The 17,666-nt window shown below is 35.1% G+C and overlaps 1 protein-coding gene across 3 annotated transcripts in view; it reads left to right on the top strand.

Moving 5' to 3' along the window:
• LOC110024396 overlaps positions 1-12,746 on the top strand; it is a 20,203-nt gene extending 7,457 nt beyond the window's left edge. Inside the window, exons 3-7 of one of the 3 annotated variants that reach the window (XM_020724329.1) lie at positions 8,881-9,076; positions 9,572-9,664; positions 10,319-10,406; positions 12,137-12,425; positions 12,551-12,746. In XM_020724329.1, the coding sequence (XP_020579988.1) occupies positions 8,881-9,076; positions 9,572-9,664; positions 10,319-10,406; positions 12,137-12,421 (662 nt within the window). In that variant the 3' untranslated portion in view covers positions 12,422-12,425; positions 12,551-12,746. Of the gene's footprint in view, positions 1-8,880; positions 9,077-9,571; positions 9,665-10,318; positions 10,407-12,136 lie in introns of all 3 variants that reach the window. The other 2 variants (XM_020724330.1, XM_020724328.1) reach the window with 2 other exon arrangements.
• The last annotated feature ends 4,920 nt before the right edge of the window (positions 12,747-17,666 follow it).

Below are 17,666 nucleotides of genomic sequence, written 5' to 3' on the forward strand. Positions count from 1 at the left end.
GTCCTTTCCTACCAAAATTGGTATCCCGGACGCGTTGGTGCAGTCCAATTTGTCGTCGGAGGTCATTCGGAGAAGTTCGCATTTTCACCCGTTCTTTGGGCTTAACTGAAGTCCGATTTCGCGCAATTTTGTGAACTTCGTCTACTTTGTGTGTGTACGTGACGAAAAAGTCGTGACGAATGTTTTCCTAAGGCTTGAAGTCCTATTTGGAACATTTTCCTTGAATCTTCGCAAAATAGCCCATAACCGCTCGTTCATAAGACGATGGTCTTGTGCCAAAGATGCTAGACATCAAAGGAAAATAGGAATTGGCTGGAATTTCTAGAAGGGTGAGTCTCAATTCTAGTTTTCTAAGATGGTCCATAGGAATCTCTAGAGCTAGAACCTAGGCTCTAAGGAGGAGAAGGAAAGACCTCACAAAAATGAGGTCAACACCCCCTCACTTAACTTTTATTTTCTGTTGCCAATTAACTAAGAGAATAATAAAATGCTCTTCCCTTTCTTCCCTCATTTGGGCTAAATGAACCTCCTCTTCATCCAATTTACTTATTTGAGCAAGTGTGGTCTAGTGACTTGAGCAAAGTTGAATCGGACCATTTGATTCAATAGTCATACTTCTTCATGGTCAACGAAGAAGAATGTGTGTTTCATAATTTGTACTTGCATCGGCCAACAATAACAATTTGATTGTAATCTTTGTTGATGTATTTGATATAAGTTTATGATTGCAAATGCGTTTCTTGGTAGTTGATAAATTTATTGTTATGGTTAGAATTACGTTTAGAGCCCACGCATGAAACATCACCCATTTTTATGTCCCTTTGAATTGCTAGTTAATGAACGCTATGATTTTGTCTTCATATTCATCCTATCTGTTTGAAATCTGTCCTATCTTTTGTCTATTTTTCATTATTTTAACTTTAAGCTTAATGATCATCCTGTATATTAGCAGCCCATTCCTACTAAAGCTGTTAAACATTTCGAAGTGTTGCCACCTTTCCATCATCCCATTGATTTCTCTTAGGGTCCTATATCCTTCATCAACTCCTTACTGAAGAGAGCCACTCATGCAACCTGATTGTGATTGCTAATTTGTCGATGCCTTCTATGGCTTCCGTCATGTAAGCCCATGCTCTAGAGTAAGTTAATGTCAAATTTGAATTTAACTGACTACACCCCTTTACTTTTAAGGCATTTTTTAAAAGAAATTTATATACGTAACGTAGCACACAATTCTTATGTATTAACATATCTCACACCTAAACTTTTATATTTACATATTTGATTGAGTGAAGATTGATTTGTGGATAACACCCATGATGCTTTCGTGTGATTGAGTGGGCCCATGTTGCATGATAGTTAGATGTTGTTGAAAAGCTTTCATTAAGGGACGGTCGTGATCTATGTTGAGGGCACCTCTTGTGAGGAAGAGATTGTTAACATATTCAAGTCTTTGAGTGTAATAACTGAAAAATAATAAATAAATAAATTATAAGAATTTTAATTGGCAAGGTCGGTTCGAGTAGAAAATCATCTTGACAGTTTAGTTAGTGGCCAACCCTTTTCCGGTTTAGGGTTGTCGCCCAAGGGTAGGGCTGTAAACGAGTCGAGCTTGAGTGAGCTCAGGTTTTGCTCGTGTTCGGCTCGTTTGAAACTGCTCGTGTTCGAAATCGGCTATTGTTCGAAATCTTCGTGTTCGGCTTGAAATTTGCTTGTTAAATTTAAATTGAAAAAAATAGATGTTAAGTGTTGGTGTTCGGCTCGAAATTGGCTCATTAAAATTAAATTAAAAAAATAGATGTAAAATGTTTGATTCGAATCTGGATCAAATGTATGCAAAAAAAGATACTAACCATATTATCACACGAGATGCTATGTAATACATTATTATATAAATAATTATATAATTTTTTTTATTTCGAACTAAAACGAGCCGAACACGAGCTAACATAGAGTTGTTCGTGTTCGGCTCGTTTACTTAATGAACTAACCGAACACGAGCTGTTCGCAAACAACAATCTTTTTTGACGGCCCTACCTAAGGGGAGTGAGTGTCTTCTCCCTCCTAGTTACCTACCATTATAAATATGTCATTTTATTTGTTTAGGGTTAGTTTTTGTTGTGGTTTTCTATTAGGACAACCCTCTGCGTCCTCAGTTTTTCCTCTTAGGGTTGTATTTGGGGACGAGTGGTGCTCTGGTTTGTATGTTGTTTCGAGGTGGTGATTAATCCCGACTTTTCCATCCTTCGCCACTTGCACTCACTGCTCTTCCATCCACGCGCTTTCCCTTCCCTTGTTTTCCCTGCCGCCAACCCCAATCCCCCTTACTGTTGCTACCGCAACCCATACAATACCCCACCTGTTGCTGTAATACCTTAACTCCCTCCCAGCTTGCGAGCCTCCCAGCCAGTTGCTCCTCCCTTTTCCTTGCCATCCTGCTACTGCCACCCCCTCTTTCGTGCCTTCCAGAATCGCCACCACGCCATTCCAGCCTTCTACTGTGCCCACAACCTCAAACCAAACCTTCTATCTACTGTCTAACCGCCACCCAACACCGTCATCCTCACTCTAGAGTGTTGTTTGTATTTGTGGTCATTTATTCCTATCCCAGGAACCCTTTTGTTATAGTTTTCCGGTATTTCTACAATAATATTTTTAATTTACTGTGATTTTGGTTACCTCCGACATCAATTGATATTAAAGCTTGACTAACCTCAATCATATTCTAGTGTTTCCTAGCATCCGCCTTTCTCAAACGATTTCTATCAATTTTTTTTTCTACCACCAAATACGCCACCAAGGAGATACAAGCATGAGCCTAACCGGGAAGAGATAAAACGAGAGCTTCATTATCTTCAACAGAGGCTTGCGGGGATTCATGATGGAACCCATAAGGAGATTATTCTTGATGGTGATATGGAGAGCCGAATGGGGAGAAATGGCCGAGGATCTGAATCCATTTCATAGGGATGACTTCAGTGATGAGAAAGACATACCACCACACTTTAGAATTCAATATTAGAGGAGGTCGATAGAGGAGACTATATGTGGAGGACACATGGATTTTGGTGTCAAAGTGGATCTACCGAAGTTCGATGGAGATATGGATTCAGACGACTTCATTGAATAACTACAGTTAGCTGAGGGGATTTTTGAGTACAGACATTTAGGGTGAAGCTCACATCTAACAAATTAAGAAAGAGCGTCTCATTGTGGTTGAAAAACTTGTAGAGACAGAGAAAGAGAATATATTGACAAGATTAATAGATAAGAGAAGATGAAGAAGAAGATATAAATATAATACCTACCTCGTCATTACCGCAATGATATATTTCTAAGACTTCACTATCTACAACAGAGAGACCTATCGGTGGATGAGTTCACAATGCAGTTTGACTAGTTGCAGATGAAGTATGAGCTGGTTGAATTAGAGGAACATTCCATAGCCCGATATCTGGGGGGCTGAAGTTTGCTATCAACAATGTAATGCAGCTGTAGTCTTATTGATCACTGGGAGATATTCAGACCTTAGCCCTGAAAGTGGAGAAACAACAGAAACCTAGCTGGCAACTGCCATCATTCATGCAACCTTTGCAGTTAGAGAAGTCAACAGGTGTACGTTTCAGGGAGTTGAGAAAAATGATTCATATAAGGATAGAGCCACCCCAATTAAGAAGAAGCTTTAGAAGAGTAGCACACCTACTGAAGTCTGTGCTCGAAAATGTTTCAAATGTCATGGATTTGGGCACATTGCATCTAGCCACTCTACGAGTTGAGTTGTGTCTTCTACCGAGTAGTGCAGTGGAGGAGGTTAGCGATAAGAAGGCAGCTGAAGAGCAACGTGAGGTCTATCATCTTTCATCAGAAATCTTCCACCATAAGAGGACAAGATGTTTGTGATTTGACGGGTCCTATAAACTGAGGATATGGGGGAACCACAGTAGTTTTGTCACAATATATTCTTCACATGTTGTATTGTGAATAAAAGGGTATGCAGTCTTATCATTGATGGAGGGAACAACAAGAATGCAGTGTCTACATAGATGGCAGAGAAATTGAGACTCACGACTCAGATACATTTCCAACTGTATTCTTTAACTTGGTTGAAGAAGAATATTGTCAGCATTGATAAAGATGTCTCGTAAAGTTTTTAATTGGAAGCCAATTGCAAGATCATGTATGGCGTGACCTGCTCATAGACGCCTGCTATCTTTTATTAAAGTGACCCTGACAGTATGAACATATGGCTCGACATGATGGGTACAAGAACATCTACTCTTTCACCGAAGATGGTAAGCGTATCATTCTTCTACTCTCTATGAAGTTCAAGAGCACAGGGTCCCTTGTCAGCCGAGAAGCATCAATGAGATTAATTTTGATGAAGATAGAGGATGATAAGACCAAGACACCGATTCCAGACGAGACAACTACAACAGAGAGCATTTCGGGACATTATGATCGAAACTTTACTTCCATGGCTACCACTGTTCCGGGAGGTTCAGGTTGCTCTCACTTCAGCTCTAGTGGAGTCAAACTTGGATTATCTTGGGAGAATTCAACAGATGATGTATGACACAAAGTTCTAGTTTAGTTTAGTAGTGTGCCCCCAGAAGTTTGGACCAATATAAATATATGCTCGCAAGTGGAGAAAACTTCTTTGAAATGTTGGGAGACAGTGCCGCCAACAGTGGGATCTAGGTGCTATTAGGGCTGCAGCTGAAGATCCTTCAGCCCCAATTGATTACAACAACTCCGTCACCGCAGCGTGCAGACTATATCTTCGAAGAATGTGGTCGAAGCTTCCCCAACACTGGTGACTGATGCGGGGTTTAGGGGGAGGGGGTGAATCGACTTTGCAAGGGTGAATCAATTCAACCAAGGTGATAAGGGGTTCAGAAAACCTTTTTTTGGTTTAGTGTTGTTGCCCAAGGGGAGGTCTTCCCCCTTCTAGTTAACTACTATTATAATTATGTTATTTTCTTTGTTTAGGGTTAGTTTTTGTTGTGTTTTTCTGTCAAGACAGCCATCTACGCCCTCAATTTTTTCTCTCAAGGTTGTATCTGAGGACGATTGGTGCTCTGTTGTATCTCATTCCAATATTGTGATTGTCCTCGACCTCCCCATCCTCCGTAACTTGTTGCTCGCTGCTCTTCCAAACCTCTCAGCCAGTTGCTGCCACCTTTTCCCTTGCCCGCTTACTTGTCCATCAGGAAGGACGGAAATCAGACAGCTAAATGAGGAGTTTTCTATAATTAAGAGTTTCCTTATTTAAATTATTTTCAATATCTTTATTCTGATTTATTTCTCTTTTAGTTGAATATTTAGATTAGGAATATATATTATTAAGTTACCTAAAATAGATTATACATAATATTTTGTACCTAAAATAGATTGTAAGATTATTATTTAATGGAAGGAAGACAAAGGGAAAATGATCGAGCCTATTCAGGATTCAACCTATTTTTTTCAAAACTTTGACATGGTATCATAGCCAAAATTTTGCCCTAACCACCGGTAGTTATTGGAGAATTGTCAAGGATCCCTTCCCACCGGCCTTCTTGCGGGAAGGGAGGAACTATTTCTTTGCCTTGATTTGCCCATCTAAGAATTTTTGTCAGCTGCGACTGCTTTGTCCGCCTTTGATTCTCTATCTACTGCTTAGTCCCGGGCTGCTTCGTTCTTCGTTCGCTTCGGTTGTGTCGTCCTCCGATCTTTGACTACGACTACGCCCTCTCCCTCTCGTGCCTGGGCTCGCCAAATGGCGCTCCTCGCCGGCGAATGGACTGTCGCTGACCTTCCCAGCTCTTGCTCTTCTGGAGACCCCTTCCTCGGGCCGGCCTTAGAGCTCTGGTCCTCTCCTTCCCAGACCTACGACTTTGACATCTTGACTTCAACACTTTTGGAGTGAAGATCAAGGAACAAATCGTCCTCGTCGTCGCAGGAAGAATCAATAACATTTGGATTGTATAACAGGACGCGAATCCTACTTGTGGGCTATGATCAGTAGCATTTAAATTAGGACGCGGATTCTACTTGCTGGCTATGATTAATAGCATATGGATAGTGAAAATTGATCTTATTTGTGTGCTATGATCGGTAGCATTTGAATCATGACGCGGGTCCTACTTGTAGGCTATGAGCAATATCATCTGGATCGTGTAACTGGATCCTATTTGTGGGCTATGATGAGGAGCATTTGGATCGTGTAATTGAAAGCAGATCCTTTTTGTGGCTATGATTTGAATTTCTAGACGACAATGATAAAGGGTTTCTTGCTTTTATTTGCTCAAATCATGTTATGGTTCAGGAGTGTCTGAGGCTTCGGGATTCTCGGCTTCAACATTCACAGATTGAGGATTTTTGGTCCCGACAGTGTTATCAGTTTATTGTTGGCAAATTGATGCTTTCTGATCAGTCAACATCAATTTGAGGGGAGATGTCAATCAGGAAGGACGAAAATCAGACAACTAAATTAGGAGTTTTCTATAATTAAGAGCTTCCTTATTTAAATTATTTTCAATATCTTTATTCTAATTTATTTCTCTTTTAGCTGAATATTTAGATTTGAAATATGTATTATTAAGTTACCTAAAATAGATTCTACAAAATATTTTGTAACTAAAATAAATTGTAAGATTATTATTTAATGGAATGAAAGCAAAGGGAAAAAGATCGAACTTATTTAGGATTCAACCTATTTTTCTCAAAACTTTGACACTACTGTTGCTGCCTCCTCATTCCTACCTTCAAGTATTGCCGCCACGCCATTCCATCTTTCTGCTGCGCCTGAAGCCTCCAACTAGTCCCTCTACCTACTATAGAACCGCCGTCCAACACCGCCGTCCTTACCCTAGGGTATTGCTTGTTTTTTGTCATTTATTCCTGTTCCAAAAACCCTTTTGTTGTAGTTTCCCTGTATGTTTGCAATAATATTTTTAATTCACTGCGATTTTGGTTACTTTTATATCACCGTGCTTGTGGGAGAAGGGGGGAGGCCGAGGGGTGGTTGCATGTAGGGAATAATTGAATTGAGTCTATTTAAGAGAGCAAAAGTCGAAGAATAATTGGATTGAAATGAGGAGGTTGATGACAGTGGAGAAAATAAAAAAAAATTAAGGTGAGTGAAGTTAAAATTTTAAATTTAATGTTTATTAAATTATTAGTATGAGATCATTTTGAGTTATTATAGAAATAAAGATGGAAGAAGAATTGATAGTAAGATAAGTAACGTGGAATTGTGGATTTCAAGCATGAGGAAGAAGGAAGAAATGTGAAGGTTAGGGTTATAAATTTTATCTTAGAGACAATTAATTTAATTTAAAACTTCATTAACCATTAATGCTAGATTTATTTGAAATCAATATTAGGAATTTACACATGAAGAAAATAGGCAATGCCGAGGAATTGTTGGCTTTGTTAGAGGAAAGTAAGGTAAGTCATACTTCTATATGTTATATTTAGAAAATAATTAGATATTTAAATTAATATGTATGTGAAAATTATTTTAGACTTGATTGAATTATAATTATAGATTGATAGGTGATCAATGCAGTGATCAAGTGGAGGAATAAACTGATAAAGTGGTCTTATAAAGATTAATGTGAGTAATTACTATTTTATTTGCATTAAATTTATTTTTCTATTTTAGAAAATTTTTATTTATTCGTGAACATTAAAAATACTTTTATAATTAAAGAAAGATAAGTCAATTCTTTATCCTTTTTTATTATATTAAATGAAAAATAAATTGATTTAATGATTCAAAGGAATTAAGTATTTATAATTGTAAAATATATTCTCAAGTCTATCAAGAGTAATTTTATTATGGTTCTAGTTGGAGATGCTATTATACCTGTGCACAATAAAGAAAATGAAAATATTTATACATTTATTAGTACAAATTTTTCATGGTGCTCCTAAGATGATTTCTTAAAGAAAAAGAAAATAGAAAAGTATAATTGATTAAGAGGATGAAAATTTAGTTGATTAAGGTGATTTTGTAAAATTTATATAAAAAAATGTAAAGCTTATTTTATAGATTGATCTACATATTTTTTTGAACATTCATGTTAAGCATTTATATAATAATTTAGTGCATAATAAAATAATCATTATTAACTTTTTGTTGTAAACTTCACTTGTTATTTAACTGCACTTTCAAGAAAACGAATTGCTAAATTGATATGACTGGTAAAAGGGAATTTGTTTACAAGAGGAGAGGAAATGTAGTAAATTGTTGAATTTTATTTTTATTCAGTTTTATTTTTGTAAGCTTCAAGCTCGATGATCTTATATATTTTCTAAGATGATATTTATTTATGCCATGTGAATATTATTGTGATATGATTGATAAGAGTGAATTTGTTTACAAAATTAGAGAAACCGTTGGAAATAGATAATAAATTGTTAGATTTTATGTTAATTACCTTTTATTTGTATTACTGTCTAAGCTGGATGATCTTATGTATTTTATTATATGTTTATTCAGATTTTGTGGATTAGTGATCCTTTTATAGTTGAATATTATTGTGGGCTATTGTTACTATTAGTAATGTCTACTTTTACCATTCGATTGCCGTTCCCGTTTTGATTAATTTCAAGCTCCAGGGTTGAGTTGACATTGAGTTTAGTCCCATATTAAATAATTGAAAAATATTTTAGTATAGTAATACGAAGTGGTCGGCCATCATCTATAAGCTTAAAGCTTTTGGATTGAAAGTAAGTTTTGCCATTGTTGCATCTTTGCTCCTAATCAGTTATCTGATTCCTCTTTGATAGTAAATGATTCAGATAAAATGTACTCTTGGTTCTTAATCAATTTATTTATTTATTTTTTTCTTTTTATATTAAATGATTCTAATGTATATGGCTTTCATGCAGCGAGCCAAAACAATATCTTTGAGCAGATTGGAGGATGTTCAGGAATTGAAGAATCCAATGGGCCAGTACGGGGGCTGTATGATTCTGATTATGAGAACAAGGATGAACTGAATAAAATCTCAAAGGTTAATGGCGATGGATTCCGAAAAACTAGAGAAGAAATTGAAGAGGTGGCGGTGGGTCTACTTGCAGCAAGGTTAGATTGCCTTGGCTACTTTCATTGCTGGGTTGAACCGGATCAAGCTTTTAAAAATGTTTTATTGGGCATTTACATACGCAGCACACAATTCCTCTGTATTTACATGTCTCACACCTAAATTTCCATATTTACACAGCACTCAAATTCTTAATATCACATAAAAAATATCACTATTATCACTTTCTTAAAGCGAAATACACCTTGTCATGCATTAGTTTAAAGTACAAAAGTGTTGTGTGTGTAAATATGGAAGTTTAGGTGTGAGATACGTAAATATGTAAGAATTGAGTGCTAGGTATGTAATTTTTCCTTTTTTCAATATACGACTGCTGTCATGCTCTCCACAGACTATGAAAATTGCAAATTTAAAAATCACTGGAAGTAATGTAAATGCTTCCAAATTGCATCTTTCCCTATGGATTTTGAGAAATAATTTGAAACTATGACTTGGAAAATGTTTGTATTTCTTTGAAATGTTTAACATCTTTGCAGAGCGATGACTGCAATTGAGCTGCGAAAGAAACTACGAGGAAAGAAGTATCCTTCTGACATTATAGAATTCGTTGTATCTGATTTCAAGTCTAGGTATGTTCCTGCATTAAGAATTTTATTTTGGTCAACGTTATGTTGACTTTGGGGGTGGGGTTGAATTAGCACCATAATGAACTCTTAATGAAGCACCCAACCTTTAATCTTTTGGGTTTAGTGTTGAATTGTGTTCTTAATACACTGTTAATGGAGCAAGCATTCTCTTTTCTTTCATTTTTTAAGAATAATAGTGTCTTTATTTCCAATAAATCAGATTTCCCCCCAAAAGGAATGGCCAGAGGCTATTATACGAGCCTCCAGTCACTCCTAATGTTCCTAACAATTTGAGTACTACTCTTCTTAAGGCTTACACCAAGGATGCCAACCAACTGGCTGAGGTACACGCCATGAATATATAATAGCAGCTTGACTTTGCGATTTTGCCATGTTTGACAAAAAAAAACTAGCATTTCTGCATACAATATCTGAAAAGTTAAATATTCCGCATGTTTGTATTTAGAAAAATAGTTAATTTACTATAAGTCATCATGGTATGATATATGCTCAACACTTCTCATTTTTACAATTTTTCTTTTTCAAAATTTTAACTCCTATATCATATTGAAATAAGATCTTAAATTTCTTTTTCGCTCAAGTTACTAATTTTAATATAACTGTGCCATGAATTTAAAATCTAATTAATCATGATAGGGGGTTACTAAATGATAGCATATATGCGGAATCATTCACCCGTTCGCGATGGCTTTCCTCGACTTGGGGTCCAAGAAGGATAAGGCAAGTGAGTGCTATCTTACTATTTAAATTAGTAATTTCCTTCTTTTTCTCATTATTTTGATTCATGTGCAAATCGTGATGGTTTGAATTCATCATTTAAGTTAAGCCATCAGTAACTTACAATTTGATACATTGCATGCCTTGATGCTTAGAGACAATTTTGATAATTTTTGAAAATATAAAACACGGATACAAGAAATGCAACATTTAATGCAGAATAAAGTATTAAAATAGTCGTATGAGTGTTTACAAGGGGCTTTTTTAATCTCAAAGTTTATATCACAGAGAAGTGTCAAATTAGTCTTCAGAGTCTTTAAATTTGGTTAGTCCGCTATTTCAACTCGTATTAAAAAAAATACACGGACTAAATTGACACTTTTATAGACTATGGGGCATTGTAAAGAATCAATATGCTATTTTGATAGTTTTTTGGATGCCTACATACATAGCACGCGTAACATTGCTATTTACATAATCTAGCACTCAGGTGATATTTTTGAACTACCGAACTAATGTATTTATGGGTGCCACGATTAAACCATTGAGAATTTGATAAAAATGAAAAATATTGGTTGGGGTTTTGTCATGAATTTTGATATTTGAGTGGGAATTTGAAAAATGGATGAAAGAGGGTGGTAGATTTGTAAATAGCAATGTTTCGGGTGCTATGTATGTATTTGCCCCTTCTATTTAATAACAAAAAAGAACAAACATATTATAATACTTAAACATTTAATGCTTCCCAGGAGCATAAAAGATCTCTGCAGAAGTGATTTATTAAAGTTTTCAAATGTTAACTTATATGAATAATTGGAAGATTTACATCCATACCACTCAATTCTCTTATACTTACAAATCTAACACCTAAACTTCAATTCTTCATACATACCACCTTACCTATGCACTAAAAGGTGTATTTCACCTTGGAAAGGTTAAAAATAGTGGTATTTTTTATTTGATATGAAGGATTTGGGTTGTATAAATGTAAAAATGTTGTATAAATGTAAAAATCATAAAAATCAAAGTTTAGGTGTTAAATATGTAAATAAATAGGAATTGAGTGGTATGTATGTAAATGCCCCATCAGTTGAAAGTCTCTAAGTTTTCAAATGGATAATGCAAATTTGAAATCTTTTGGATTGATGATTAAGAGAGTCAAAATAAATAAATAAATAAATAAATAAATAACTAGACATAGAATGCTGAGGTAATATATAACTTCACAGTTTACATCATGATTTATTTTTTTTGTAATATTTTTTTCTGGGCATTTACATATATGCCACCTATTTCCAATGCATTTACACATCAACAGCTAAATTTTGCTTTTCTACATTTATACCACCCAAATCTGGAAAATACCTCCGTTTAAATTTTTGAAAAGTGAAATATACCTTTTCATGTACCGCTAAGTTGGTACATATGTAAAAATTAAATTTAGATGTTAGATATGTAAATACATAAGATTTGAGGCCTAAACTTTCATATTTACATACATATCACTTTGGTGCTTTACTCCTATGCATGAAAAGGTGTATTTAACTTTTAACAAGTTACAAGTGCTATTTTTGATGTGATATTAAAGATTTGAGTGCAAAGTGTGTAAATATAAAAGTTTAGGTGTGAGTAATAAAAGTTTAGGTGTGAGATATGTAAATACATAAGAATTGTGTGCTGTTTATGTAAGTATCCTATTGCTACCATAAACCCAATCTGTATGATTTTCAACAATAGGCTTTACTTCAGAAAGGTGTGGGCCAAACTGAAACAGAGAGAGCAATAAAGCAGGTGTTTGATGAGGAAGATTCTGAATGCAATGACCAGAACATGCAGCATAGTATGAGCAAGCTTTCAATGGACCATCTTCTTCTTCAGGCCTCAAAACAATGGCTGAGAAATCAGAACACCGCCGTCGACAATCGGAGGGCTAGGATTGTAAGGTGGCTCCAATATCGCGGTTTCGATTGGGAAGTCACCAACTACATACTCAAGAAACTCGAATGTCAATATCCGGCATGAGATCGTAAGCTGTTGCACCGAGCGAAGATTGTTTCGTCTCGCACTCCGGCTTTCATCGGTCAATCTTTCAAATCGCCGTCATAGTTTTGTTTCGCTATAATTTTATCGTTGCTTTTTTGAAATTTGCAGCGGGAAATAATTTCCCACAATCAAAGTTTTCGTGCATGTTGCAGTTATCTATAACAGACCAAGCATCATTTGAGGTTCTTTCCTTGTCATATATAAAATTTAGGAGTATTTACATGTAGACCCGACAATTCTCATGTATTGATATATCTAACCTCTAAATTTTCATATTCATATTTATAATATTGTGGCGCCTTTTAAAGAGCAAGTGATTGTTGTATTTTTAATGTAAGATTGAAGATTTGAATATTTTGTTTAGATGTTTGATGTGTAAATGCATGAGAATTTTATGGTATGTCTGTAAATTTATGAATCCTATATCAGCTTTCAAAAATTATACTTTTCTTGCAATAATTTGGCAATTTATTTTACACAATGTTGCGGTTAGGGCTGTAAACGAGCCGAGCTTGAGAGAGCTCAGGCTTGGCTCCTGTTCGGCTCGTTCGAAATAGCTCGTGTTCAAGATCGGCTCGTGTTCGAAATCAGCTCGTGTTCGAGATAGGCTCGTGAACAGTGTGTTTGTGTTCAGCTCGATTTAAATATTCGTGTTCTTGTTCGGCTTGAAATTAGTTCGTTAAACTAAAATTGGGAAAAATAGATGTAAAGTGTGGGATTCGAACCTGGATCAAATATATACAAAAAAAGACACTAACCACATTGTCACATGAGTTGTTATGATTTAAATTTAGATATAAATATATATAATATATTATTATATAAATAATATATTTAATATATTGTTATATAAAAAGTTATATAATTTTTTTTCGAGTCATTTCGATCCGAACACGAGCGAACAAATTGTTGTACGTGTTCGGCTTGTTTACATTTCGAGCTTAAAAATTTATTCGTGTTCGGCTCGTTAGGCTTAACGAACGAGCCGAACGCGAGCTACTTAACGAGCCGAACACGAGCTGTTCACGAACAACGAGCCAAATTGACGGCCCTAGTTGCGGTCGTCCCAAATGGGTCAAGTGTCATTTGCATTTTTACCCTGATTCTCAGAAATTTACTGTTCAAGTATTGATGGCTTATGTAATTTGCTAATGGAAAGCTTCTGTAATTATTTTTTGGGGGGCATTTACATACTTACCTCCCAATTCCTGTATGTATTTATATATCTTATGCTTTATCTTTTACATTTAGACCATCCAAAATTTCCATAGCACGTCAAAAATATCACCATTTTAATTCTTAAAAAGTGAAAGATAAATTTTTCATGCACGGGTAAGTTGGTATGTATGTAAAAATTGAAGTTTATGTGTTAGATAGGTAAATAAATTGGAATCGAGTGGTTTATAGTAAAAATTGAAGTTTATGTGTTAGATATGTAAATAAATTGGAATCGAGTGGTTTATTTGTAAATCTTCCTTATTTTTATGCAACTTGATAGTTTGTAAATACTTCAATTTTTTAACAAATGTAGTTGTTAAATTTCTTAAAGGAAGCTTTACATACATACATTACTTTCAATTTTTTACATACATACCGTCTTACCAATGCGTAAAAATGTGTATTTTAATTTTTTAAAGGTTAAAATGATTGTATTTGTGTTGTGATATAAATGATTTGGGTGGTATAAATGTAAAAAACAACATTTAGGTGTTTGTGTATGTAAATGACTCTTTTGAATATGTAAAAGCTATGGCATATTACGTCATGATTGATTTGTTTATCATATTAAAATGCTTGCAACGCAATGACACATGATATGATGTTACCTTGTTTGGAAGGTGCATGAAGGGAAATCGTGAGCACGAATTTTGAGACCATCGAATGTTCTAGGGGAAACGACGAAATTAAATAATATGATGGGAAATTATAAGGACGCATGAAGCCAATTGGTTTGGGATGGTCAGTTGATCGGAGATAGGCTGATTGGTTGAACGGCGACCCTACTACTAATGTTCCACCCAGGCCAAAACCCAGGCCAAATGTACTCGTATTGATCGCCTCACGGTCGTCCGGTTTGCACTTTAGGAGACACTCAGTTTCTTGGAGCCAAGGCCGATCGGAATCCATATGAAACATCCGACTTAAAAATTTAATAAAGTCAACCGGTTTAAGGGGGCTGATCGGGAGACTTGGACTCACAGAAGGGTATCAAAATCATTTACTGAAACAAAAATGTGTTAATGTCACTTATGAATATGAAATGTGTAAGTATCAGTTATAGTTATAGATATAAAAAGATATCAGAATTAGTTATAATTAGAAAAATGTGTCGGAGGGTAAAATCGATGTCTAACACCCTTAATCAAATAAGGGTAAATTAATAAGAATAAAAACTTGGAACGCCCCAATTGAAGTGAAGGTAAAAATGTAGGTTTATCAAGAGTCTTTTGTTCATCTTGCACAATATTTTCTCTTTGTTTCTGTCTTTTCTCACTTATTTAGGTGCTATTACTTGAGGTGTATTCTAAAAGATAAATCATGATTCAACAGAAGGTTATATCAATTTCGTGTCAACTATCATCGCGTTATTACATGCCAAGATATGAAAACAATTATTATGCTGCACGTCATATATAAAAGTTATTGTTTACGGAGCAATACCTATTATGAATGTTTACTGTGATTAATGAACCATTTTCGAGCCAGGCTAGCTCAAGATCGGCTCATTGTTCAGTTTAGATTGAAATTGGCTTGTAATTTGTTATATTCAATTTTGAGCCAGCTTGGATCGAAATTAAGCTGAGCTTGATCCAACACAAATTTGAAATGAATTGCCTCAAATTTGAGATATTTGGATTTATTTCAGCTTGAAATCGGCTCGCAGATCGTTATATTTGATTTTATTTAACATTATATATAATTTTTATAAATAAAAAATAATTCGAGCGAATACATGTATGACTCAAAATTGACTCTAAGAAAATTTTATCCAAAATTTTGACTTATTGCTTGGTTCGTTTATTTCAATATGAGCTGAGATTCAAATTAATTTTCGAATGATTAACGATCATTAATCTAAATTCACAGCCCTATGTATCTTGCATGCTACTCTTAACTAAAGGTCACAATGATTAATATGCATATTTAATTATTTTTCATTGGTGTGTTTATTGTCTTCTTAAAAGGAAAAAAAGATAATACGCTCTTTAAATTATATATTTATACATAACTTCCTCTTATTAGTTGAATATTTTTCTAGAAAAACCCTTAATAAGTAGATAATTTTGAAAGTGAGCATGCAACATAGGGTCAGTTTGGCGCAGTTTATTGGCTGCAATGCGTTTTGAAAACCCAAACGGAGGTGTTTGGTTTTCAGCGTCTTTGCTGCGTTTCACGATAAGTCGCAAAATTTTTTTATTAAATGTTCGGAGAATATTTCTTTACGCGTTGACCTCATCCTGTACCCTCAACCCGCGCCTCTTTTGATTGCTTGTGTGTCTCCTCTGCCCTAGATACAACTTTCGACCACTCTCACGCTTCTCTCCCTCTCACACGTCTCCCTCGATCGTTGCCTTTCTCATCCACCTCTTTCGTCCGATCCCTGATTGTGGTGTTCTGTAAGTAAAATTCTTCTAGTTATTTTCGATGGAATGTCTTTTTTGTGCGATTTTTGGCTTTCTCATTTCCATTGTGATGTGAGAAGTTTGTGATATTTGTGTGTGTGATGGATGTCTTGGATGAAAAAATGTGTTTGATTTGTGGACAATAATGTTTTGGTGGCTGTGGTTGTGGTGGTTTTGGGTAGTGGCTGTGTTCCCTGGAGGACTACGTAGCTTGTGACATACGTCGTCTGAATTTTAAAACTAATATTATCATATTTTTAATTTTAATTTTAATAGTTTTGTTTTTTTTAGCAATCTTTTTACTCAATGTTAAGTGAGGTGTGTATCATATTTTTGTATTATTTTGAAGTAATTTTTCGTTTCTTAAGTATCAAATATATTGTTATGATTTATGACAGTTCTGTTGCAAACGTCAGTAAATCATTATTGTAGATGACATAATGATCATTTATCCAGAAACAACTGCAAAACAATTGTTTTCCAACAACAACCCAAACAACCAATCAGCTTATCCGAATCAGTTGCTGATCAGTTTGGATCAACTGTTTATCAGCACTTTATTAATAAGTTGTAGTTGCCCCAACCAGACCCAGAGTTAACCATCTCTTAAATTTCTTTGGGCTTTAGAATAAAATTGGGGGCATTACTTACCACCAAAATCTTATGTATTATATTTGTACAACACCTAATTTCTTTTAGAAAAATTACATAAAAACCACTCGAAACATTGATATTTACAAATTAATCAATTTGGTGACTTTTTTTAACTACCGAGCAGATATATTTGCGTGCGCCACAATTAAATTATTAAGAATTTGATAAAAATGAAAAATATGGGTAGAGTTTTTACCATGAATTTTAATATTCAAGCAAAAATTTGAAAAATGAATCATAGCGGGAGGTTAATATTTAAATAATAAGTTTGGGGTGGTTTATATGCAATTGTCCCTTTTTCTTAATATTTATATACATTTTCATGTATGAGCACGATGACAGATATGTAATATTGAAGTTTAGACATAATTATATAAGAATTGGGTGGTTTGGATGTTAATCTTCCATAAAATTGTTATATGTACACAACCATTTATCTTTCAAAATTGATTTAAATTTCTAATAAACTATTTTTATAAAGATGGGCCCGCACAAATATTTAGCGTTCCTTTGAGGCAACACTAAAATGCAGAAACTATTGTTTGGAAACTGTGTTGCAGTAGCGGTATGAGATAATCTTATATAACGTAGGCCGCTGGTTAGCCCCACTGCTCGGGCTTTGATTGCGTACCCTCGATTTCCTCCGCGTGCCCTTGGTTTCTTCTTTGTTGTGTTTGGTGCATCCGTGTCCTAGCTCCTTTCTCCTCTTTTAAATTCGATCAACAGTCTCCTATGACACTCTCATCTCTTTTCTTTCTTCTCACCAGTTCCAAGACGATCTTCACTTCCATCATCTGGTATTTCTTATCCCTTTATTTCCCCTTGTCTTACTTCTTTTCTGCGAGATATGTGGTTTTTTGCTTTTCCTGCAGTAGCTTGGTTTTTATGAATCGTTCTATGTGCTTATGGCTGTGATTGTTGTTTGTGGCTTAGTTTTTTGCGGTTTA

Source organism: Phalaenopsis equestris, unplaced genomic scaffold (assembly GCF_001263595.1).
Source record: "Phalaenopsis equestris unplaced genomic scaffold, ASM126359v1 Scaffold000255, whole genome shotgun sequence".
Classification (NCBI taxonomy): Eukaryota; Viridiplantae; Streptophyta; class Magnoliopsida; order Asparagales; family Orchidaceae; genus Phalaenopsis; species Phalaenopsis equestris.